This window comes from Toxotes jaculatrix, chromosome 8, assembly GCF_017976425.1.
Source record: "Toxotes jaculatrix isolate fToxJac2 chromosome 8, fToxJac2.pri, whole genome shotgun sequence".
In the NCBI taxonomy this organism is placed as follows: domain Eukaryota; kingdom Metazoa; phylum Chordata; class Actinopteri; family Toxotidae; genus Toxotes; species Toxotes jaculatrix.
Window position 1 is genome coordinate 20,306,269 of NC_054401.1, and position 25,232 is coordinate 20,331,500.

The 25,232-nt window shown below is 40.0% G+C and overlaps 1 protein-coding gene across 3 annotated transcripts in view; it reads left to right on the forward strand.

The window, feature by feature from the left end:
- Positions 1-25,232, forward strand: part of LOC121186029 (zinc finger protein 236-like) — a 52,805-nt gene that overhangs the window by 12,605 nt on the left and 14,968 nt on the right. For all 3 annotated transcript variants that reach the window (XM_041044610.1, XM_041044612.1, XM_041044611.1), the window contains exons 7-23: positions 1,256-1,378; positions 3,390-3,563; positions 4,421-4,598; positions 5,073-5,345; positions 6,226-6,429; positions 6,649-6,781; positions 8,446-8,706; positions 8,909-9,141; positions 10,634-10,735; positions 13,020-13,162; positions 14,305-14,405; positions 16,851-17,002; positions 17,640-17,816; positions 18,111-18,411; positions 19,973-20,076; positions 20,427-20,870; positions 22,770-22,915. In XM_041044610.1, the coding sequence (XP_040900544.1) occupies positions 1,256-1,378; positions 3,390-3,563; positions 4,421-4,598; positions 5,073-5,345; positions 6,226-6,429; positions 6,649-6,781; positions 8,446-8,706; positions 8,909-9,141; positions 10,634-10,735; positions 13,020-13,162; positions 14,305-14,405; positions 16,851-17,002; positions 17,640-17,816; positions 18,111-18,411; positions 19,973-20,076; positions 20,427-20,870; positions 22,770-22,915 (3,249 nt within the window). The remainder of the gene's footprint in view (positions 1-1,255; positions 1,379-3,389; positions 3,564-4,420; positions 4,599-5,072; positions 5,346-6,225; positions 6,430-6,648; positions 6,782-8,445; positions 8,707-8,908; positions 9,142-10,633; positions 10,736-13,019; positions 13,163-14,304; positions 14,406-16,850; positions 17,003-17,639; positions 17,817-18,110; positions 18,412-19,972; positions 20,077-20,426; positions 20,871-22,769; positions 22,916-25,232) is intronic.

A 25,232-nucleotide genomic window follows, 5' to 3' on the forward strand; every position in this document is an offset into this window, starting at 1 on the left:
TCACTGCCTCCTCATATGAAATCTTTCCTACCTCTTTGTCTTCTTTCTCAGTTCTTGGCTCTCACATCGTGATTAACACTACAGTGAAAACATACTTCTAGGCCCGCTGAGAAATGACACTCCTCCTGTGCACATCCATCTTTTCCCATATGTTCTACAGTCCTGCTCACTCATGCTTAACCCAGCTGCCACATAACCATCATCATGGTGCTGGGAACACCATACTGGAGCTCTTTCATATGCCCTCACACTCGCACATACACATACTCCAAATTGTTCAGCCATCTTCAGACTCTCTCCACTTCCTGTAAACAATCCCTGTTCATTGACTCTGATCCTCCACTTCACCACTTCACCTGTGGTCTGTCTCTCATTGAAAAGCAGTCAACTTCCCTCATACGCCTTTTTTTTGTTGGCACACTCAACAGCCCCATTTGTCCTTACAGATTTTTTTTATTATATTTTATTTTATTTATTTGTTTTTTACTGCTGTCACATTTCTAAAAACTTTTTGACAATTTTTTTTAACATCACTCAAAACTTTGTTTTCCATCCAACACTTACTGTCATTTAGTTGTGGATGGTCTTTTCAGGGCTTCAATTATCAAACTATTTTTCAGCATCTTACTCATGCTCAATTTGTAGAATTTCTAGGAGGGCGTTAAAACTTCAAAAATCTGCCGAACCCAAACAAATGCCCTTGTGCCTGCTCTGGGCACATTTTCTTCCCCCAGGCTCTCAAGCACTACTGATCACCCAACATCAGACCCATTATGTACGACCTTGAGACTTTTTCTGACCTCTGAAGACAAATGTAGTATCTTTATGTCCTTAAGGTTGATATATGATAATCTTAAACACATTCACTGAATGGAATGGAGATCCCTTATCTGGTTTTAATTGCAGGTAAGCAGACTATAATCTAGCAGGGCTTTTAAATAATATTTTTCATGATAATTTAAAATCTTTAATGGGATAAAAAAAGAAACATCAGCTGAGTTCTGCCAACTAAATTGGGTATGTCTGCATTCCTGTCCAGATAAATTAACAGCTGAACACTCAGACCTCATTTTATTTAGGGCTGTGACAGTTGGAGATAACATCTTAATACATTTCTTTCAGAAACACAATATTTTTGTGAAGATCCGTGACTAGAATAAGTCTTTGGAGGGGAGCTGGAGCAGAAAAACAAGTGTATAGCAGCCAGGGATGATGTCTTGTTTGTGTGTTTTTTTTTTGTTATGTTCTCTTACAGACTAAAGGGGTACCACTGTTCCCATGCATGGACTGCAGCTGTGTATTTAAGAAGCTGGGCAGTCTGAACGCCCACATCAGCAAGATGCACATCTCTGTGATTGAGGTCCCCTCCAGCACTCCGGTAAGAGAGCAGCATGTAGAAAACATAAGCAAAAGGTTTGTCACCCATCTCACTCCATTATTTACTTAGAATATACCGTAGTATATTCAGTCTCTTGGTCCTGCTGGATAAGGTTAATGAGATGTACTAGAGTTCTTGCCACACAGTTAGTTATGATTTATGTTAGTACTAAAGTCAGTGGCTGTGTTTTCAATCACACAGAGAGAGAGAGATTAAGATTCTAGGGCGTCTCAATGTGAATGTTAGTGGCTAACTCCCATATTAAAACGATTACTTTGGCATAGATTTTACTTAGTTTAGTTAATTTTTAATGTCTGCTTAAAGTCAAACAATTTTACAGTCTCATTTTGCAATTATCATTTCTTTTTCCTGTGCCAAGAAGTAAGTCGCTGTCACTCTGAGAATGAGCTAATTACTTTTAATTTTCTTTTTAATGAAAATGACAGGCACAGAGAAACGAGGTAACAAGGGTATATGATATGCCAGCAGCAGAAAAAAGCAAATGACATATAATTGCCAAATAATTGATTCATTGCTTTAGTTACTTCAGACAAGTCTAGATGGTAGCTTTTATCTCACACTCATGATATTATCAGTGCTGGTGTTTGTCAAAATTCAGGCTTTTATTTTCCCACCAACATATTGCTTCTTTTTTGCTTGCTTAGAAAGAACAGGTTTTATTTTTGTCTTTACTGGTAGTTAACAAGGCTAGTTATTTTTTCCCATTGGCATTTCACCATGCCCCAATTGCCAAAAACTCAACAAGCTTCGGCTTCATTCACACTGAAAGAGCCGCACTCTCCTCCAGATTTATGCTGTTAAACAGTTCTCCTCCTGCCATAAAATCAAACAGATCTTTTGCCAAGTTTGGCCTGGCACAGAGTCTAAAATGCAGCCTGCCGGTCTTGTCAGTGATGGTGATGCTCCCTCGTCAACAGTGGTAATATTGCATCAGCATTATTTGGTAATTATTAGGTAATTTATTACAAATTATTATTTGCAGTTGAGTGATGTTTAAATGCTGCCTTTTCATGACCTTATCCAATAAGCCAATCATGTGGCAGCAGATCAATGCATAAAATCAGGCAGACGACAGAAATCTCATGGAAACTGGACAGCTGACGAGTAGAAAACATAGCCTGATCTGATGAATCTGGATTTTTGCAGAGGCTGCAGATGTTAGAGTCAGAATTTGGCATCAACAGCATGAATCTACAAACCCAACCTGCCTTATGTCAACAGTCCCAGCTGGTGGTGGTAGTGTAATAGTGTGGGGAATATTTTCTTGGCTCACGTTGGGCCTTAAAAGCACCAATGCAGTAGCCTATCTAAGTATTATTGCTGACCATGTTCATCCCTTTATGGTCACAGTTTACCATCTTCTAATGGCTACTTCAGACATGATAATGAAGCATGTCACAAAGTCGTCTCAAACTGGTTTCACAAACATGACAATAAGTGCAAGTGAACCTCTCCCCTGTCGCCAGATCTGAATACAGTAGAACACTTTGGGATGTGGTAGAACAGGAAATTGGCTGCATGAATGTTGAGCTGATGATATGCAGACATTACGTAATTCAGTCATGTCAACATGGAGTAGAATCTCAGATGAAAATATCCAACATCTTGTGGAATCCATGCCACAATGAGAACAAAGGAAAGCCCTACCCAGTGCTCGTTAGGTGTTCCTAATGAAGTGCTCAGTGCATGTATGCACACCAAAACAGCTTACACTGCATATGTAGACATAGCCACTCGCTGCACCTAAATTATTGTCTTTGTTGGAATGATGCATGATATATCAAAGGGTTGATGATTCAGACAATGGCAGACACTAATTAACATTTTATTAGGTGACACCCAATCCTTTGCTAATTTTATGCTCTGCAGAGCCCCTACTAAAAATTAGTCATCTTTCGGATGATAACCTGCCCTGGCCTTTTGTCCCATTGGTCCTTGTCTTCTTTCTTCCCTCTTTCTCCTTCCATTCCCCCGCCTTCTTCTCCCATAGGAGGCGGAGACGACAGGTCAGGGTCCAGGAGGGTCAGAGGGTGGCGAGGGGGTGACAGATGTCATCCAGCAACTTTTAGAACTGTCTGAACAGGTCAGCGGGGAGACAGCCCAGCCCCAAGCTCCAGAGCCAGCTATTGCCATGGAAACTGCCATCAACCAGGACATCTTGCAGGTGAGTGAGGGATGTTCAGACAGACTAGGAGTGCACCACTTCAGCTCCAGTCTCTGAATGTGACATCCTCTCTTGAACAATTGTGGATGGACAAAAGCCCCTCATTTGGACAATCCACCTTGTCTTTCTGTCTGTGTGGGTCGCTAGCAATTTGGCACACAAGAGCACACAAACACATATGTATGGATCCACACACACACCAGCAACTCTCACTTTAGAGCTCAAAAAGTCAGTGGAAGCATTTATACGAAAATGATGGAGATGGCGACCCGCAGTGGGATTATATTGGCACACAGAGATAGAGATGAAAAGAAAAAAAAATGTTTTCCATAAACTCACGAAAATGTCCCTGAAATTATGTTTGTTTGAAACCAAATGATACAGTCTGTCAAGCTGCATTTTTTTGGTGACTGAATAGCAGGATTTTTCACAGTGATGGATCCATCCAAGAGAAAAGAGACAGTATAACAATGAATTTTCAGCTGGAAGCTTTATGGAGGTATACCTTTATAGGGTGTGATTATCTCTGAGCTTTGGTTTCAGACCCTGGTTTCATTTTTATGACCAATTTTTATGTCAATATTATTATACGCCATACCGCAAAATGTTCGATCTATACTAATATTGACATTACTTCTACTACTACTACTACCACTACTACTAAGAATAATAATAATAATAGTTTCTTACATGATTAATTTTGACATTTTTATCATCATTATTATTATTCTGATTTTATGTTGAATGATTTGATTGGTATTTCCATACCTGTAGATTATTGTACACCAAGGCATTTTTAATCTGTGGTGTGGCCTGTGAGTAGATTTCTGTTCTGTGTCAATTCTGTATCTTTGCAGCAAGCTCTGGAGAACAGTGGGCTGAGTGTGGTCCAGCCACAGGGTGACACCACATCCAGAGAATCACAGAACCAGACCACTGAGGGAGCTGCTGTGGAAAGCAAGAAAGTACAAGGTCCAGACAAACCAGCCCGGGAGAAGAAAAGGAGCATTTTCAAGAAACCTGTACAAATGCCAGGTAGGGGGTAAATTTCATTGAGTTTTCGACTCCTTATGAGTTTTTCTTGAAGTTCAGCAGGGTTGATGGTGCATTTTAGTGAAAGTGCTGATGAATTTTAGTTTTCTGTTTGTAAAAATCCTTCAATTTAAACCCTGCAGCAGAAATGATTACTCAGTAAATCCATTAGTGGATCAGCAAAAAAATGTCCAATTATAATTCATGAAGCTGATTAATGAGTTCTGTAATATACTAACTAAATATACTAAACATTTGCAGCTTGAAAATACATTAAACAGATTTGCCTGTCTTATCTGCATTCATATGATCATAAATTACTGCCTTTTGTTCACTGACTTCTGTTCAAATTAAATAAACAAATTAACAATTTTTTTCCCCCGTTTTTTTAAAAAAAGGTAGACAAATGAAAACAGCTTTGATTCCGCTGACACAAAAACAATGGGACAGCTGCTTCATTTTACTTTTCTTTTCCAGGCTCCATCAGGGAAGAGAATGGTGTTCGCTGGCATGGCTGCCCGTACTGCTCCAAGGAGTTCAAGAAACCAAGCGACCTTGTTCGCCACATCCGCATCCACACCCACGAGAAGCCTTTCAAGTGCAAACAGTGCTTCAGAGCTTTTGCTGTGAAGAGCACCCTCACAGCACATATGAAAACGCACTCGGGCATCAAGGCCTTTGAGTGTCAGTGCTGTCTGAAGTGCTTCTCCACTTCTGGCAGCATGAAGGTACACATGCGACTGCATACAGGTGAGAAGCAGGTCCACTTCATGAAAGGGTTACACTTAAAGCCAAAATAAAATGAACATTTCAGTGCACTTCTTTCACTTTACCGACTTATTCCTCATGTCACATCGTACACCTGTTACGCCAGCATAATCAGTATTTGCATAAGTTAAATGAGACATAAATGAGCTTTCAGCATAATGTTTTCATTTTCCTGGCAGCCTCTATCATTTAGTATTCAGCTAAATGTTATGATAAATTATACAGCTAGTTACAAAAGCTGGACCTGTGTAAATATATTGGTGCTGCTTCAACTAGAAGCTTCCTTTGCATTCATGTGTTTGCAATCATTCTGTATTTGCTCCTTCTTAGAGAGAGTACCTTAAAGAATCTCCCCCTGGACATGAAATGTCAGCATTAGAGTAACTGTAACAGTTTGATTATTATGTGCATCTTTGCATTAGTTTTTGTCCCCTCTAATTGCTATGTAATAGCACTGTCTATGTTAGGTGTTCATGCTAGCTCTGATTATGTGTTAGCCCCAATCGAAGGCTTTTGAAAAATATGTTGTCAGCTGTATTTATTACGAAGGAGCTTTGTGCTGATACAGTTTCATATCTTTGTCACTTTTCCTTGTGCTGTTATTTGGTTCCTTAGAAATATATATTGTCTCCTGCTAACTAAAAGGCTTTGTAACCTTTTGTAGCCAAAAATTAAATAAAATTATAAGAGCTTACATTTTTGGTTTATGTGTGACTTTCATATTATCTGTTTAGATTGGCTTAGGGATAGTAACTCTAGTAATTCTCATATGTTTTAGGGCTTAATTTTGGAATCTTGAGAATCAGTCTAATTCTCTAAATACTAATTCTCCAAAAGTGCTGTTTTTCCCCATTTTTCCTAGGTGTACGTCCTTTCCCCTGCCCTCACTGTGACAAGATCTTTCGTACATCAGGCCACAGAAAGACACACATTGCTTCGCACTTCAAAAGCCTGCAGCAAAAGAAGCACAAATTTCCACGAAAGACCAACAAAGCCAAAGTGTCGAAGAGTAATCTACCTCTGCCTGATATCCCCCTGCAGGAACCCATCCTTATCACTGACTTTGGTAAGAGCGTGTGTTGGCACATGTTTATACACACAGGGTGGCTTTTTTCCCGATAATAGACATACACACGCTTTTTCTGATGTCCTTGGGATGGAGTCAAATCCATTGTTCGCTGACTTTCTTGCTTATGTCTCTTCAAGTGTGCTGTGTGTTTCTGCACAAAATGAGCTGTCTGTTCTCACAAGTCCAAATGTTGCTTGTTCATGTGTTTCTTAACAGGCCTCATCCCATCCCAGAACCCCCGCCTGGCTTTCCAACAGTACCTGGAGGTGGTGGGCAATGATCGGCCTTATAAATGCCAGTTCTGTAGTAAGGCCTATAAGAAATCAAGTCATCTGAAACAGCATGTCAGGTAAGGCTGCTTTGTAATTCTGCATTTGGCATAATTTAAAGTAGTGTGATTTTTGAGCACCAATACATCTAGTTTAACTCTACTCAAAACCTCTTAAATTTATTTCACCATCAGGCCACAGTTACCACTCATATATATAGAATTAGTATTAACATCAAAATGAAATAATTGAATAAAATACCCATCAGTAAAGTAAGATGAAGAGGATTTATTTTCATTTAGTTTGAGAAAGGCTGTCAACATCCAGCACTTTACTTCTGAGAGGCAAAATAGCACTTGGCAGATGTTGTCTTTTTCTGCATAATATTGGTATATAATGTATCTGTGGATAATGTGACATAGTGGAAGCATTTATACGAAAGGAGAACAAAAAGTGACCAAGGACGGGGCCTGGAATCCTGCTGATTGTGGTGATGCCTTTCTACCACTCTCAGGCCAAAATTTCCATTTGAAGCTTTGCCCAAGAGGAAGAAAGTTTACCTTTTACCATTTTACAGAAAATGGATTGACCCCTACAGCTGGGAGATTGAGGGGGTCTTCGAGAGGGCAGAGCAGCAAATCTCCGAAATCTGTTCTAAATGGTTGTTATAATCTTAGCCTCGTGTCAGACAGCTGCAGAGAATAGTGTTCAGTTCGGTACGTTTACTTTAGCTTAAGACTTATGCTCATTGACACCCAGGAGATAAAGGTGCAGAGAGGGAGAGACAGGAGAGGGTGAAGGGAAAGTATATAGTAGTTAGCAGGTGGATAGAGGAAAGGTAATTGGGTTCTATTCAGCATTTGTCAGAGAAGAAGACTCCCAGTTCCCATTAAACAAGAATCCTCAAAACAACCCAGTAATTAACATACTCTTATCCCCATTAATGCAAAATTAAAACTGTATTTAAAGGACCTTTAGAGACACGTCCCTTTACATCACTGGCTTGTTTTAATACCTTGCACAGATGAACAGTAGAAGGACTTTGTTAAACTAACTTTAAAGTGCCCCTGTCAGCCATGCATTAAATAGCAACATTGAAACAGCAGCACAAAGAATGATAAGTAGCTCAGTCACTGTCTTGCTCTAATCTATGTATCTCGGTTCAACTCTCGAGCATTTGCCTTATGACAGACTTCCAGCATTTGCCTTCATTTCAATATTGAGAGGTTAATCTAAATAATGGTGCTGTCATCCTCGCAGCGCCTTTGGACGGTCAGCGCCTCTCCATTCTTCCCCTTTGTTGGCAGATTTAGATTAATGGCTCGTATCTCAAATACAGGATCCACATCTGCCACTACTGACAGTTCCCTTTAATTCACTGATGAACCTGGAATAGCAACACCTAAAAAGCACCAGGGAGTTTGATTTGAGTTGGCCAAGTCATAAATTGTCGTGACAGCTCACACCAAACCATGCATGCACTGTCCTGAAGCAGTAACAAAATTTTCTGTTTGTTGTGTTTATTCTCAGGAATATTTTAGGTTTTATAATAAATATGATCACATTTTCGATTGTTAGAAAAAGATGCAATCACTTAAATTAAAAATAACAGCACCAGCCTTCAACAAATTCATTTTAAACATTTTTTCACTAATGTCCTACTGCTGTGTACTTTGTGTCCCCCTTACAGCTAAATACGGACACCACAGTTTTATATCTAACTACTGTCCTTAATTCACCACAGGTCTCATACAGGAGAGCGGCCCTACAAGTGTGTGCAGTGCAGTCGGGGTTTTGCCTCCTCTGGAGTGCTCAAAGCTCACATCAGGACACACTCAGGCCTAAAGGCGTACAAGTGCCTGATATGCGACACGACGTTCACCACAAGCGGCAGCCTGCGACGCCACATGACCACCCACAGTGACCTACGACCTTACATGTGCCCCTATTGCCAGAAGACCTTCAAGTCATCTCCTAACTGCAGGAAGCACATGAAGACACACAGGTTTGGGCTTTGACAGTGTTTGTTTGTGGCTGTGTGTTCTTGTTGCACACTTCTTACAATATATTTAGAAGCACTAGACAGGACAAGGAAGTTGAATATGAACCAGAAAGTCTTTGTAAAAATATAGTAATACAATAAAAATGCATCATTATCATCTGTATTTTAAATCTAAGGTTCTGTCTTTTTTGTTCCACCAAACCAGGTATGAACTGGCTCAGCAGATGCAGCCTCAGTCAACAGAAGACCCACTGGGGGCAGGAACAGTGGCCCATGATATGCAGGTGGAAATAGAGGGCGACTCCCTCCAACAACCCCCTGCCACCTCAGCTGAGCAGCAAAGCATGCTGGGCCTGGGCCAGACACAGGTTGTGAATGGAGGTCAACAAGTGACACTGGAGGCACCCCTGAGTGATCAGCCACTGGTACAAGGAGAAGGTAGGAACAGGTTTTGAAGCATTGTTTAACACTTTCGTGTGAAAAAATTCAAAATTGAGAACTTAATTTTTCATCATTCACATTAAAGGAGCAATTTGCAAGAACATCTGCAAATGTTGAATTCATACAAAAATAATATAGGGCAGAATTTTACCAGAAAGTGCGGAGGGGGGGGGCAGGGTCCACCCCAATCATAAGAAACAAGAAAACACACTCTTTGATATCTCCACCCCCTCCCTTCCCCAAGCCATATTTGGAATGGCCACTGGGCAAACCATGACACATCCCCACATCCCGGTGGGCCACCATATCAGTGTGCCAGTGGTTTTTACTGGCCCTTGCTGTGTACCTATCATTCGGGGTGTCCATGAAAGCGTGCTGTATGTGAGGTCTACAACTGGGCTCAGTGACTAATCACAACCAAGTTTCAACCCTCAGCCTCATATTGAGCTAATGTTAGCTTGGATTAATCTAACCTTAGCATAGGGTGGTTGTTGACATGTTGCTAAACGTGCATGGACTGGGGAATAAACTTTACCCTGCAGTCTGATTATGTAACTGGTAGGTTGTTTTCTTCGGTTATTGTTAGACTGGTGATGGCGATTTCACACCCAGTGAGAGAGACAGGGATGATGTAGTGATGACAGGAGTAGAGGAAGAGCCACGAAAGGTTGAGGAACTCGAGGGAGCAGCATCAGTAGCTGAGCTTGAGGAAAGAGTGGAGGACTGTCACACAGAGAAGACAGCTACAGCACAGGTTTATAGCCCACTCACAGTTACTACTTCTTCATCTTCTCACGTTGCACTGAGGGTTAGCTTACAAACTTCAGTCAATATCTCTGCAACACAATAATAATAATAATAATATATACGTGACATCAAAACTGTTTCTGGATGGTTTGTTGATAATCTTAGCTGATTTTTGAATGTTGTAAACTGAAATACTTACATATTGCCTCTTTAAGAAAACTGCCCAGGATGTACAGTATGCCCAGTTTGTAGAAGTATACATTTCTGGCTCGGCCATAGAAACCTCTCAATGGCAGGATCAGCTTCTGCTTTGCCAACCTGTTTCCTCAGTGCACAATGGTTATACTGTAGTTTCACCTAAATATGGCTAAAATGTTACTTTTGCTGGAGCCTCAGCACTTTGTGGATTACAGTGTAAACTATAATCAATATGGGATAGGTCTCCGGTCACTGCACACAATCTCTTTTCTGTAGGTACAAACAGGTCACTTCACTTATCTTTCTTTTCTGCAGAACTGTTTCTTCTGAAAAACTTTTTTATTGCCCCGACAGCATTGGCTTTTATAAAGCAGTAAACTGCCTCAGTTTTAAAATGCACGTCTTGTGGTCAGGTTCAGTAGCCTTGACCTGAGCTATCTATATTTGATGACATTTGGATAATGTGCAGACAGTAGTTTATCGTGCCTACAAAGGAAGTACAGGAGGAGAAATGTCAACATAATCTCTTTCTCTGTGTTGACAGACTCATATGTGACTACTCAGCACGCTTTGCCTCAGAATATGAGCCAGTTTGAGACACCAGCACTTCCTCAGCCCACGTTTGACCAGCAAACTCTAACACAAGGTACAAATGCACACACACACACTCACACACTTTTTGGATTAACTTAACTTTAAGAAGACATCAATCAAACAAAAATATTAATGATGGAATAAACTTTCTGTCTTGTTATTGCACTAACGAGACAGCAGTTGTTGGTGTGACGTTGGTATGAAAAAGTATGATTCAGCACAATTCCCACAACAAATGGAACAGTCAATCTTACATGTACCATCTGAGAAAGTGTCTCCATTCTTCCCTCTCCACTGTGCAACTCTTAAGCCAGTGTATTGCTCTCAGACATATGGTGGCTTCTGTAGTCCCACCAACTAACTCACCAAGTTCCCATCATGCCAGGTGACTGTTGTTGCCAGTCTGAATTCAGTGTTATCAGAACAGTGGACTCTGGGCATCAGCTGCAGGCAGCATAGCAAACTGACAGCAAACATCTGTCAGGCAGATCTACCTTTTCCATTCTCTCAGTAGGCACTGTTTCCGTTTTATCTGACCAGAACAGACCTGGACTTTCATCATTTTAGGGATGAGGCCATATGGCCTTGAGTGTCATCAAATTTTCAAGGGTACAGACCTCATTTGTCTGGGCAAGAGGACTCTTGAGCATCTAATCATGTTTCAGCCCCCAGTGTACTGCTATCGTGGCTAAAGCATTATTATTTAGTTGTAGTCTCAACGTTTTTTGACACTCATCCTTATCTTACACATAAACCAACAAAGCAAAAATCTGAGTACAGTCCAGATGCACACAGGAAAACTAAAAATAAAAAGGCAAATGACCTGGTAGACAAATCCTGTGGATGAACAGAAAATCATTTTCATGTTGAAGAAAAACCCCTTCATGACAGCACAGCAAGTCAGGAATGCTCTCCAGGATGTAGGCAGCACATGTTCCCTGGTCGATAAAGAGAGGGCTTCGTGACCACAGCCTTAGATTCACCACAAGATGCAAACCCTGGGGGAGCTCTGGAACAAAGTTCTATGGACCTGATGGAAAGAGGAAAGTGAGCAGGAAAAAACTGGAGGAAAGAACTGCTCATAAGCCAAAGCCACCATGTCATCTGTCAGATATAGTGGTAGTTCTGTTATGACTTTGGCACACTGGCTTTTGTTGACGATTACACTGCTGACAGAAGCAACAGGATAAATGCAGATGTCTCAACCTACCTTTTAGACACTAAAAACACCAAATGGGACGAGCTTCAAACTGTAGTATTGTCTGAACTCCCCATCTGGGTCTTTCCTTCAGAACTGTCTCTAATTAATCAAGTGTCAATCCATTTATACCTCCAGCCTTTTTGTTTATATTCTAATCCTGTTCCTGTGGCTGGTAGTGATGCCGTTACCCCGAACATACGACAGCATAAATCAAGACACTGTCCAAAACCAGATTTAAAAGCTTTCATTTCCTGAGAATAAAAGCAGGTGTTTGTTTTATTTTTATGTGCTGTTATAGTACACAACAACACAACAAGCAGGTAACTGTTTCATTTTATGCACTTGAAAGGAGCAGATGAAACAATAAATATCCAGATACTCATACTCGCTCCAATAGCTTGCAACTGTTAAATGTAGCACCTGCATTAGCTTCTTTAATAATCATACCAGCAGCAGAGGATTTTCTCATACACTGCTGGTTATCTACACACACAGTGTGAAGGTACAGTAGCACTAAAACAGCAGTCAGTTTTTGTTTCTGTCCATTTACTGATGACATATGGGCCCTTCAGCAGCCATTATGTTCCCATTACATTCCTGTTCTGGTGTTTTTTTTTAAGACAGTTTGCACACACATATTTTGCAGTAAAAGATTCAGGACTGTAGATTATTGGACTTATTTCTGCTGCAGTTCATAATCCCAGTGCTGGTCAGTAACTAGTGTCAGCAGTCAACAGTTGCAATGAAGGATTGTGCTCAAAGTTCAGGTTTTAAAATGAACAAAAGTCACCCTCCCTGCTCGCAGGCCAAGATTCTGCCTGTTATTTTTCTGTGCTGTGCTGAAGTTGGGTAAACACAAACAGTCACCTTGGTTTCACAGTTTTGCAATTATTATTTTTGCTGAGAGAAAGAATTGTGCTTCATTCATTTATCAACTGCATATGTGCTGAGTTGAAGATCTGCTTCAGCTGTTAAATGCTGTGGCATCAGTTAATCTACACCTTTAAGTTCACCTTCGGTTAGAGTTTTTATCCCAATTCCCTCCTTTACTTACAAAACTGCATTATTTGATCCAGTTCAGTTAAATGTGATCAGTAACTTCAGAGACTGATTATTCTCTGCCGGTTCCCTCCAGGCTTCACCATCTCTGAATCGAGCTACAATCAATCCCAGTTCTCCACCGTCCAGCAGCTGCAGGATTCCAGCACCCTGGAGTCTCAGGCCCTGTCCTCCAGCTATCACCCCCCGAATCTGCTCCACGTACCGAGTGCTGAGGTGGTGAGTCCTTGCCTGCTTCGCCTTTACATCCGCTCACCTGGCCTTCACTTCTTAGATCTTCATTTTTTATATATATTCACAGAATAACTTTTGGTAAAAATACTGATTTCATTCCAGTGGATTGTTCTTTATGTCTTGAACCTCCGTTTAACACAGTAGATTAGATTAAATTTAAGAGCCAGCAGCTGCTGGATTTGCATATTGATGGCACAAGAATTGATCTTCTTGAGAATATAATGAAAGTTTAGTGCAGTGGGATATAAATGATATAGAATTCATTTGTAAATCAATGCAAAGATTTGCTTGGTTAATAGACTGGCTTAATCAATGATTATGTAGGACACCGGCTCTGGTTTTGTTTTAATTAGCTCTAATTTCTGTTCACTGAGTCTCAAGTACAGCAATATAAATATTTTAGGGCACATAGGACACATTTAAACATGATACACCTAGTGAGTTAGTTATTTTGGGAAATACAGTATGGTCATTTGTTTTCTTGTTAGAGTTTAATGAAGAGATTGACACCACAATGTGCTGGCCTAGCCTAACAGGGGAAACAGCTAGCCTGGCTCAAACATGTGCCTATTAGCACCTGTGGATAATAAAAGGTTCCATAACATAGCATTACTACTCTCTTAATGTAATGTATTTCCAGTTGAAACAAATCACAGAGGGGTCAATCTGAAGTACAAACCAAAGTGCTATTATTATGGAGACGGAGGTAGTTTAATTTGATAAGACTGGAAGGACGGTGGAATTTAAGAGAAAAATTAGTATTTTTGACATGTAGTTTATGTAAAACCATGAGCTGGTCTTTTTCAACATTTCTGTCTGAGTGTGGATTAAACAAAACGATACAACTTGTTCATTAGTGAGCTTTAGAGGTGCTGGCAGGCGTATTTTTGAACATCTGGAGAGCCAGGCCAGCTGTTTCCCCTAGTTGCACTCCTGAGCTTTTATACTAAGCTCCTGGCTGTAGCTTCATACATATTGTACAGACACAAGAGTGGAATCGATTTCCTTATAACAAAATGTCAAACTATTCCTTTAAAGAGTTATCTGACCACTGTGAATAATTACCTTGTGTGTGTATGTATTTCTGTCTGTACTAAGGTGATATTGATTTGTCTTTGTTTATCTAGACGAATGGGCTTCTTCAGCAGAGCAGTCAGAGTGAGCTTCAGCTGACTGAGACGCAGGATTACCAGGACAACAGTGAGGACAACACCAAGAGAGCCTACAGGTTTGCTTTTGTGTTATTGTGAGTGTGTGTGTGTGTGTGTGTGTGTGTGTGGGGTGGGGGGGGGTTCAGAAATTACTTGCACATTCACCTTTTAAATTCCAACCCTTTGCAAAAGCACCAGTGATGCTAATTACAACTTTAAGTCTCCTGGTTCTTCCTCTTCCATGTTTACACACCTGAATCTCTCAAAACCAATTTCAGCCTTTTGTCTTTACAGATCTCCTCAAAACTCTGTCAGAATAGATGGAGTACATTAGTGAACTGTGATCCCGTTATCGCTTGACCAATTTTCAGTAGTTAAGCCCAGCATTTGGCCGGGCCATTCAAGGACATGCACTGACTTTGCCAAAGCTGCCTCTGCTGTCTTGGCTGAGTGGTTCGAGTTGTACTGAAAAGTGGATCTTTGCCCATTTTGACGTTGTTTACTCTCCGTTTGTGGCCCCCTCAATCCTCACCCCTCATCAAGCTTCCTCCTGGCTGGATGCTGCCACAGCCGCACTCCACTATAGATGCAGTATTAGCCATGAGATGAGCAAAATCAGGTTTGCACCAGAGCCCTTGGGATTGAGACCAAAGAGTTCAATTTTTGCCCCATCAAACCAGAAAATCTGCTCTCAGAGTACTTTTAGAGCAGTTTGGCAAACTCCAGCTAATTCAGGAGTGGCTTCTGTCTGTTCATTCCAACATTTTGGCTTGATTGCACCGCAGCACTCAGACCTGATGAGCCGTGGTGCTACAGGGATGGTTTTCTGCCTGGTGCATTTTCCCATCTCAGGACAGGAACTTCTGTTAATCTCCTCTTTCTCTTTTCTCTTGACCAAACCCCCTCTTTACCTGATTGTTGTGCTTGTCAATTATATCTCAAAGGGCTATTAAGAGTTACTTGGTTTTAATTGGTCAGGATAAAGTGCAGTGTCATAGCAGGTCCAAACAGGATCTGAATGCTGAGACTCACTGGTATGTACTGATGTTTTAATGCACTGATGACTACTACTCTTAGAAACTCTCTAATTTTATTCTTGTTTGTGTGGTTTGCTGGCTTTTAGTTTTCCCACGTTGCACTGTTGGTTTTGTGCTTGTGTGATCTATAATATCCAAACAAATCTTTTTCCGGGCTTAAAGCAGATTAATAATACACACCATCATAAACAGTGACCCTGGAGAAATAGAAGGCATTGTTTACAGCAGTCACAGTGACTGCCTTTCATTACTTTACCCGCCTCTGTTATCAGCATCTTTCATTTCAAACTTTTCCCCAGATAATGCAAACCATTTAGAGACATGCCTTGGAGATACATTCACGTTTGCTCAGGTATCTCAGACATCTCCTCAGTGTGCTGTAATCACTTCTCCATCTGTACATCAGGCCAACCAAGAACTTTTCAACATATTGCGCACCTTGAAAGGTAGAAACAAGCCGTGCACAAATAACAAAATAAGCCACAGACATCTTTTTAATGATTATATTTTAATTCTTTCTGGGGAGTCAACTAGAATCAAAATTTTTTTAAAAAACCTTCAGACCTCTGCATCATCTGTAGTTGGATATTTCCCTGTTAGCCAGGATGTACCACTCTAACAAGACAAGACCTTGGAAAGGAACAGCGAAAACTTTCATATTTTCACAAATTATGTTTCTGCCCCTGACATCAGTTTAATATTAATGCAGGTCTGGTGAGGATAGATGGTAAACATCGAGGTGTTTGTACCTTCCAGAAACTTTTTTTCCGATGAAAGTTCAGCGTAGAAAGAAAAGAAATACATGTACCAACACTCATAAGTACAGAATAGAGTGTGCTTCTTTGATCTGACTCCAGCTGTGAGATCCAGATGATGGTTTCATGGCAGCAGCTTCACCACTCAGCCCGAGCAGCACAGAGCCTGTTCATCTCTGTAAAGACTGAGCTGCCCTTACACAGGAAAACACCAAATAACCAGCTATGTTATTATAAGTGTTAGCTAACTGATTCAGGCCCTGACTTACAGCTTCAAGTCTTTCACCTTATGAGGGGAGAAAAAATTTGTTTGATTTTTGACTCTTGCCTTCTCTTGTGTGTTTTCTCAATATGAAGCTACTGCCAGCAGCTGGTTAGCTTAGAACAAAGACAAGGAGCAGGGGGAGACAATTAGCCTGGTATTGTCCAAAAGTTAAACAATGTGTCTGTAAGTAGCACCTCTAAAGCTCACGAGTGAACACATTTGAAACTGAAGGAAACGCACTGTACTTATATACATGTGAAAAACACATGTATTCATCCTGTGTTCATTTCTAGCCTCCAATATTCAGTTGACAGACTGCCTCTCTGTTTTCATTAAAAAAAACTGTCCATCTTCAAATTTCCTACAATATGTGACATTAAAGAATTATGTGTAGTTGAGCATCAGATCAGTTTTGGCATTTTTGAGTAGTTAACATTAACCACTGAGACACTTTTCCCTCTTCAGGTGCACTTGGTGTAGTAAAGGCTTCAAAAAGTCAAGCCATCTGAAGCAGCATGTGCGCTCACACACTGGGGAGAAACCATACAGATGTCAGCTCTGTGGTCGAGCCTTTGTGTCAGCGGGAGTGCTGAAGTCCCACCAAAACACACATACGGGTGAGTTCGCTTTACACCAGTATCTCCAGGTGCTCAGAAATCTCTGGTGTCTTTTTAAATTAATTAGATTGCCCACAGTCAAAGTCTTTAAAGGTCTTGAACACTATTAAATATGTCATATTCCTTTGTGTTTAAATTGGAATATATATTAAAAAAAAATCAAATTCCAAAAGGTGCATTATGATTAAAAAGAACTGGATAACGTTATCTCCCAAAGCCTGGTCCTGCATTTCATTCACATCACAATTACAAATTAAAAAGTTTTCATTGAAATGTGATGAAATTCACAAGCAGCCATTCCTGTGTTCCTGTGCAATTAAAAGTCTGTGAATGCCTTTAGACCCTATATAGGAAAAAAAAGGTTATCATCAAAACTAAGGTTTTACGAAATGTTTAAATGTCTTAAATACAGTTATTAGGAGTCTTAGTTGTGTAAGTTTTTAAATCTTTGTAAACACTTAAAAATGGAAAGTAATATTAAAGTTCTGTTTTTAGGCATTTAAAGTTCTCTAGTTTCATAATTTTTTTTTTTTTTTTAAGTTGTTCTTAAATTAAATTTCTTGTTGTAAAATTCTCTGAATAGTTTTTCTTTCCATATAAATTCCTGAGACCTGCCTCTCTCATCTCTCACTAACAGGAGTGAAGCCCTTTAAGTGTAATGTTTGCGACGCCTCATTCACCACCAATGGCAGCCTGAACCGCCACATGATTATCCACATCAAATCTTACAAATGCTCCATGTGTGACGAGAGCTTCAGGACCAGCCTGCTGTTTAAAAAGCATATGAAGAAGGAGCACGCTGTGGAGGATCAAAGTAAGGACGTCTAGATACCATTTTACCAAAATTTCTAGGAATATGAGAATGACAGTGAACAGGGGAACTTACAAGCAACCGATCAACATAGAACAGAATAATTTTTGTCAGCTTTGAGTTAAATAATGTTTAAAGTGATGTTGCGAATGTGTGGAAATGATTTCCTGCTTTTGAGATAAGTGTATATTTCTTCTCAAGTTGAAAATGTTTCAGTTTGGATGCATCTTTGCTTCAGTCTGAGCCACCTACCATGAAGTATAAGCCAATAGTAGTAACAGACCTCTACTTTCCCAGTTATAGGTCTGGACAGTCAAGACGTTGAGGAAGAGGAGGAAGAAGAGGAAGGAGAGCAAAAGTTATCAAAGAGGAGGGGTTTGGAAATCATCACTTTCACTGAGGAGCAGGCGGCCGAGCTGGCGAAGGATCCCGGCGAGGAGGCCTCGGTGTCGGAGCGGATTCTCGCCCAGTCAGCGGCTGAGAGGGATCGGATCAGCGAGATTAAAGACAAGGCTGTGGAGCTGGAGACAGAACCTAAGTTTGCAAACTGTTGCAGTTTCTGTCCCAAGAGCTTCAAGAAGCCCAGCGACCTTGTCAGGTAATAATATCAGATATTTCTATTTATATTTATAGTTATGTGTTTTGCTCTGAGGGGCTCCTGCCATTACTGCGGTGCCAGAATTCAATTGAACACAATTAAAATGACAGTGAGAGCAGAGATGTCTGGTTGTTCACAGTCACCAGTCGCCCCTTCTGACATATGAAGGTGCTCTACATGAATTATTCAGTCTGAAAGCACCAGTCTGAAATTAATTATGGCTCAGACTTTAGGGAAAAAAAATAATATTAATGTACTGCTACTGTCTGACAGCCACAGACTGGATGTGTTAATGCAGCGTGGAGTGACATCAGCTGGTTAAGCCCAGCAGGAATTAGCTGATGATTATAAATCTTGAAAAAAAAAATCCGTGATTTCTCATATGGGCAATCAGAATAAATAATAATAAATGGCATAATAAAGATGATAATAAGTGGAATGAAGAAGTGGAACGTGCTGTATTAAACTGTGCAGGGAGGTGCAGTTGTGGGGGCATGTTATTTTATATGCTAGTGAGACAGTGAACTATGGCACAGGAAGTCCAGCTGGAGGAATGGACTCATGTTTAAAAGCTTATTAGACACCAAAAAAACAGAACACTCTCATTCTCACAGTTAAGTTTTCACAACCCTGGAAAGCTGTCACTGCGGCAACAGTTTTATACTTCATCACAACAGTGTACAGAGTGTGACAGTGTTCACGTTATACTGTAATCCACCAGGAATGCTTACTTGCATGAAAGTGTTTGGCCAATGCAGCACTTTGCAGAGATCAGATCAGTTTTCCAAAGAGGTTTTCACAAAGAGTTAATTTGATAAGAGAGGTAAATTAATTAATTTAAATTGATTAAGCATTTTTTTTCCTCCACACCAGTGTAGCTAGAGTTTTTACAATGCTGCATCCATTTTAATAAAACATGTTTACTGAAAACAAATCACGGGTTAGTAGGTCGTCCAATTTCCCCAAACAATTGGCAGAAGCAATTATCTGTCAGACATCCTAATTAAAGATGAAAACTGCGAAAATGACAGAAGTTGGTTAATAATGCAGGAGGTCACATTTCCGGATTATCTCTTTATAACATTCAGAAAACAGCTTTGAAAGAGTGTGAAAACATTCTGGTTCAGGAGAAGCATTGTTTTAGTGGTAGAAATAAATATATACTTAAATCTCTCTAGGAGCTGGTCCATGCTGTTGGTCCTGTAAAGTTCCAGCTACTTCCTTTTGGAACTGAGCTTTGACTTTTCTTCTCCTAAACAACTGAGATACTGACCAGTGAACCACATATATTATATTATTATAAGTTTTCATATTTGCTCTCAGAGTGCATTTGCAATTTTTTGGAAGCTCATGTAACAAACACCATTAGGAACAAAAGGCATGAGATGGAAGAGTGCTCTTTCGGTGATAACCAGTAAACACTGGCGAGGCTGTATCTTGTCCTGTCTGTTTCCATTATTTCACTCATGGCACTTATCTGCTGTCTTTTTTCTTATCCCACCTTAAATCTCTCATCTGTCCTCTTTTAAATGTGCCTGTGTCAATCTACCTCCATGTCTAGGCATGTCAGGATCCACACAGGAGAAAGACCTTACAAGTGTGATGAATGTGGGAAGAGTTTTACCGTGAAATCGACCCTGGACTGCCATGTGAAGACACATACAGGTTAGTGTTTTAGCACCAGAATTCATTGCTTGATTCATTGTGGAATTTAGTCAGTTGTATTTGAAAGAAGACACGGGATACGCCACAATTTGCGTCAATCCGCAGTAAAAGCTTAAAGATTCCTCACCTGATTGGAGACTCCTTGGGGCTGTCCTTGACATTTCAAAGCTGTTTTATATTTTCAACAAGCAGGAAAGTTACATCACCACTTACATAACCCATAAAACACAAAGAAAAGAGAGGACTTCTTAAATTTTAACCACAAAGAGACTTCAAGCAGGTGTGGAGCTTTGATAGAGCTACAAGTCACATTCAGCTGATTGTGCCTAACACTCTATTTATCTTTGCAGGTCAGAAACTGTTCAGCTGTCACATGTGCAACACCTCCTTCTCTACAAAGGGCAGCTTAAAGGTGCACATGCGCCTCCATACCGGCTCCAAGCCCTTCAAATGTCCCTTCTGTGAACTCCGCTTCAGAACGTCAGGCCATCGCAAGACCCACATCCAGTGCCACTTCCGACCTAACGGCGACAGCCGCAAGTCCAAGCGGTCTGCCTCGTCTTCTGGTCAGGCCGGTCAGGGTCAAGACCCAGCGACAGGGCAGGCTGTGGCCGCGGGTCAGGGGCAACAGCCAGCTTCTTCGGAGGCTCTTCAACCTATGGGCCTGCTGCAAACGCCCAACTCTGACCCCAGCATTTACCTTCCAGCCAACCAAGTCCTAACAGGGCAGTTTGACCAGAATCTGCTGCAACCAGGACTGGTTGGACAGGCCATCCTGCCTGCCTCTATGTCAGGTAGGGATTATGTGCGGGTCTACACACGAACACTCAGAGAAACACACGGAGAAATAATAGTTTGTAATTTATCATTCAGAGCAGCAGAAGATTTGCTTTTGTTATGTGTAGAGCAGCGTAGCGACGAGACAGCCAGCAGTGTGTTTGTTACAGAGCTTTGATTTTATTAACTCACAGTTACAGCATTACGGGATCAGCAAGCATAATTTTGAGAGGACGTAATGACCCAAAACAGTAAAACTGAGGCACAACTTTGTTTGTTTGTTTTTTTATTATCCCAAAGAGTTGCTGTGTGCTGTTATGGATGACCCAACAACAACACATTTTATGGTCATTTGGCGCTTACTGTGAGCATAAGGTCAGGCTGATTAATTCGCTGGTGTTTGTGGGTGTAAGTGAAATGCCGCAAGGATCATCGTTTCTAGTGTCAGTTGGTATTCAATTGGCAACATCAACGCCGTTGCTCAGGACAAGATTAATTCCATCACAGTCCCTGATGAGGCCCATGCTGGGAGGAGGAAGGTGCTTTATCACCACAAGACACCTTCTGTGTACTCCCTTTCCTTCATTTGATTGTTTTCAGGACAAATCTTCCTTTATGTCGTACCAAAAATACTCCAGAGCTTCAGGACATTCACTTATGATGTCTGTACTCTGTTTAGCTGCATTTTTGAGGCAGATAAATCCTCCAGGCATCAAAGACGAGTATCTCTTTTAGGCCTCTGTAACAGGCTTTCACTCTTCAACAGCTGAGCATTGAAGGTTTCCCTGTGTGTGCAGATGAAATGAAATGGGCTCCATTCTTGAATAGTATATAAATGGTAAAGGAAATCATACAAATCCTTGACACAGAAGGAGGATTTTTAGAAATGTAGATTTTGTAATGTACACTAACTGTTAAAAGGATGTTTTATGTCGGGATCTGCTCGCTTTCCCCAAATTTGGCCTCGTGAATTGCCTGTTGTATTTTACAAAACTCAAACAGCATTATGGTTTGTAATATGAAACAAACATAAATAGAAACTGCTCTTTTTATTCGGTGTAGGGTGCTATGAAAAATGGCTAATAGAGGTGTTAAGGAGCGGCGTTATGCTCGTACACTATCTAAAACACTCCAATTCATTCGAGGTAAATATGTTGAATGAAGTCGAGCTACCCTATGCAGCCATGAAATTACTTTCTCCTCACCTCTGCTGGAGCATGACAGTTGGAGAGGTGGACAAAAATGTTTTCCCGTTGTTGCTTTCTTCTTCAAGCTCACCACTCCAAATTTTTTACACCTCACTCACTATCTCTGTTTGTGTATTTTTGAGTGAAGTGCTCAGTTCACTGTGAGGAAAAAAAAAAACCTCTCCTTTCATCATCTGGGGAAAAACTGAATACATTGTCTCTTTGTTGTTTCTCAGTCTTTTGAAGGTACTTATTCATGAGATGTCCAGTACTATTACTTCAGGGATATTCTTTCTTCAGTAGAAACCATCAGGGTGTTTTGGTAGCACAGCAGTTCATATAATGTGTTGTATCATCCCTTCATATCTGGCCTTTGGTATGAAATGTATCTGCCACTCGTCTGATTTTTCTTTTCTGTTGTTTCAGTTTCAGGCAAAGCCCTTTGTTAATAAAACCTTGTACTTATTTACCTGCTGTAACCTGCTTATCGAGTAGGTCTGATTTAATCACATCTTTTACTGTCAGATGACAACTTAAAGGTTTTAGGTCATGAACAGCTAATTGAGCTGAACACTAGTTTTTTTTTTAATAAAACGTCAACACACTGACACAGTAAAAAAAAATAATTTCTGTCCCTCTGCTGCTCGGAAGGTTAATTAGTTTAACATTAGCACAAAATATGAAATATTTAAATGTGTGTCTGTGCGTGTGTGTGTGTGTGCATTGCAGCTGCGGGGGACCTGACTGTGTCTCTCCCAGATGGCCTGACCACACTGGATGGCATCCACCTGCAGTTGACGCCTGCCAACCTGGTGTGCCCCAACCTCCAGATCTCTGGCATCGATACCAGCAACATCAACAACATCACACTGCAGGTTATATACACCTCCTTGTGTTATTACCCGTGTGGATGATCACCTTGACCTTAAGTTGTGCAAAAGGTTGATTAATTTGGGCCATTTATGTTAGTCATGAGCCAACTTCTTAGCTTCTTGATAAAAACTGACTCAAGTCTTCTGACCCAGCCCTTCACATACGAGAGAATGAGTCCCAAACAACAGAACTACCAACCAAAAATTAGCACTAATATGTTAAAAACCACAACCGCTGTTGTTTGCATGATGTTGAAAAGCTGATAACACAGACACATAATCTATAGTGTAATGGTGTAAGAGTGTTTCATAGCCTAATATTACCAATATTATTTATAAATAATAATATTGTTTATAATATTTAGGATATTAATAAATGATATGAAAGAACACAGTAGCTTGTTGATCAAATATTTAGTTGTAATTATTTGTCTTAATTATAAGTGTTCTTTAATGGCATGTCTTCCGAGCAATACATTATTTAAAAAAACAAATGCTTTAATGATGTAAAGACTTCCCCAATATTATCACAAGGCTTTACTTCTTGTCTTTTCTTCATTTTTATCATTTAATTGAGCAGAAGACAGCTGAGGCAGTAGACTTTATAATTATTCTTTGGGTGTGTATCACTCCATCCAAACCATTGCACTCAATTACTTAAACAGATTAGTTTGTGCCGAATGGTTTTTGGATGTGTTGAGGCATGATTAGCTTTCATTTTTGGTAGAGTAGGTTTTCAAACGCTCCATAAAGGGCATTTCTCTTGCATGTTTTATTTACACAATTATAAATACATAACAGCCCTCTCAACCTTGCCTTGTAATTAGGAGATTTGCTGCTAAGAGATAAAAGTGTAATTTATTGTGCTAATGCAGTCACTAAATGCACAGAGGATTTCGATAACTATTAATGAGTTATGATTCGTCCAGGGCATTTAGTGGCCATAGATCTACAATGGTAGATCGGTTGTTTTTTTCCATGATGTGACTAATAAATTACCAGAGGCTTTAGAAATAGCAGAGATGGACGTGCAGGTGAGTAATTCATCATTTTAGTTCGGTCTGCACTCCTTGTTCTCTGAGTCATAACTCAGCCTGAACATAGATTCAGACTAACTTGACTTTCCAAGAATATTGTGATCTCCATTGTCCATTGTGAATCCGTTGTGTCCATAAATCTGCTTAGAAATCTTAGAGAAAAAAAAAACTTCCGGAAGAATCATCACATATTGAAGTTTTCTTCAGTATCAAAGTAATCCAGTGATAGCTGTCTGTACATCCATGGGGTATATAGCAAACAGGAAGGGATAATTTGGCACACTTTTAATGCCAGTTTCCCAAAATGTTAACAAATAGTGGCATTATACAGACAGACAGACAGACAGAAAACTTTATTAATCCCCAAAGGGAAATTAGGTTGTTCCAGTAGACCGTGAAGAGTAGATAAAATAGGATAAAACAATATGAGATATACAAACAAGAACTCCAGTACTAAAAATATGTATAGATAAAAATAGAAATAAATAGAAATAACAAGAAATAAAAATGAAAAATAAAAATCTAATACAATAGAAATAACGAGGTGTTAGAACATATGGTATATACATAGGAAGGTGCTGTGAGTAAGGTGCAGTGGAAGGATGGTGTTTAAGGCTGATGGTAGTGTAATGTTACTGAAAATAGCACAATGTAATGACATAATAACAGTATATAGTGCAATAAAATAACATAATATAATAACATAATAACAGTATATAGTGCAAGTAGTATATATATAGTAGGATATAGTAGGAGCAGTAATAATAATAATAATAATAATATAATATACATTACGATAATTATTGTAATAATTATAGTATAGCATTCTATGTCTAGCACACATTGTGGCAATGGTATATTATAATTATGATAATAGATAATAAACACAGTAAGAGTAATAGCAACGATAATTATAATATGTGCATGAGTAGTGCAAACTGATACAAATATTGCATGGTGATACAAATATTTATGATATATAATATCAATATAAAGTGTAGGCACATATCACTCAGTGACAAACGACATTGAGTGAATGTTCCAGGGATAGTTGGTTAGTCTAGAAGTGTTATTGTGGCTCTGGCAGAGGTAGATGAGTTGTATAACCTGATGGCAGAAGGTAGGAATGATTTCCTGTATCGTTCCTTAGAGCAGCGTGGATGGATGAGTCTGTTGCTGAAGCTGCTCTTCAGCTTGTCTAATGTGTACATCCCCCAGGGCATGATGGGAACTGTAATTCCAAAAGTTTGAGCATGATTGTCATATTCAGTAAGGCAAAGAAT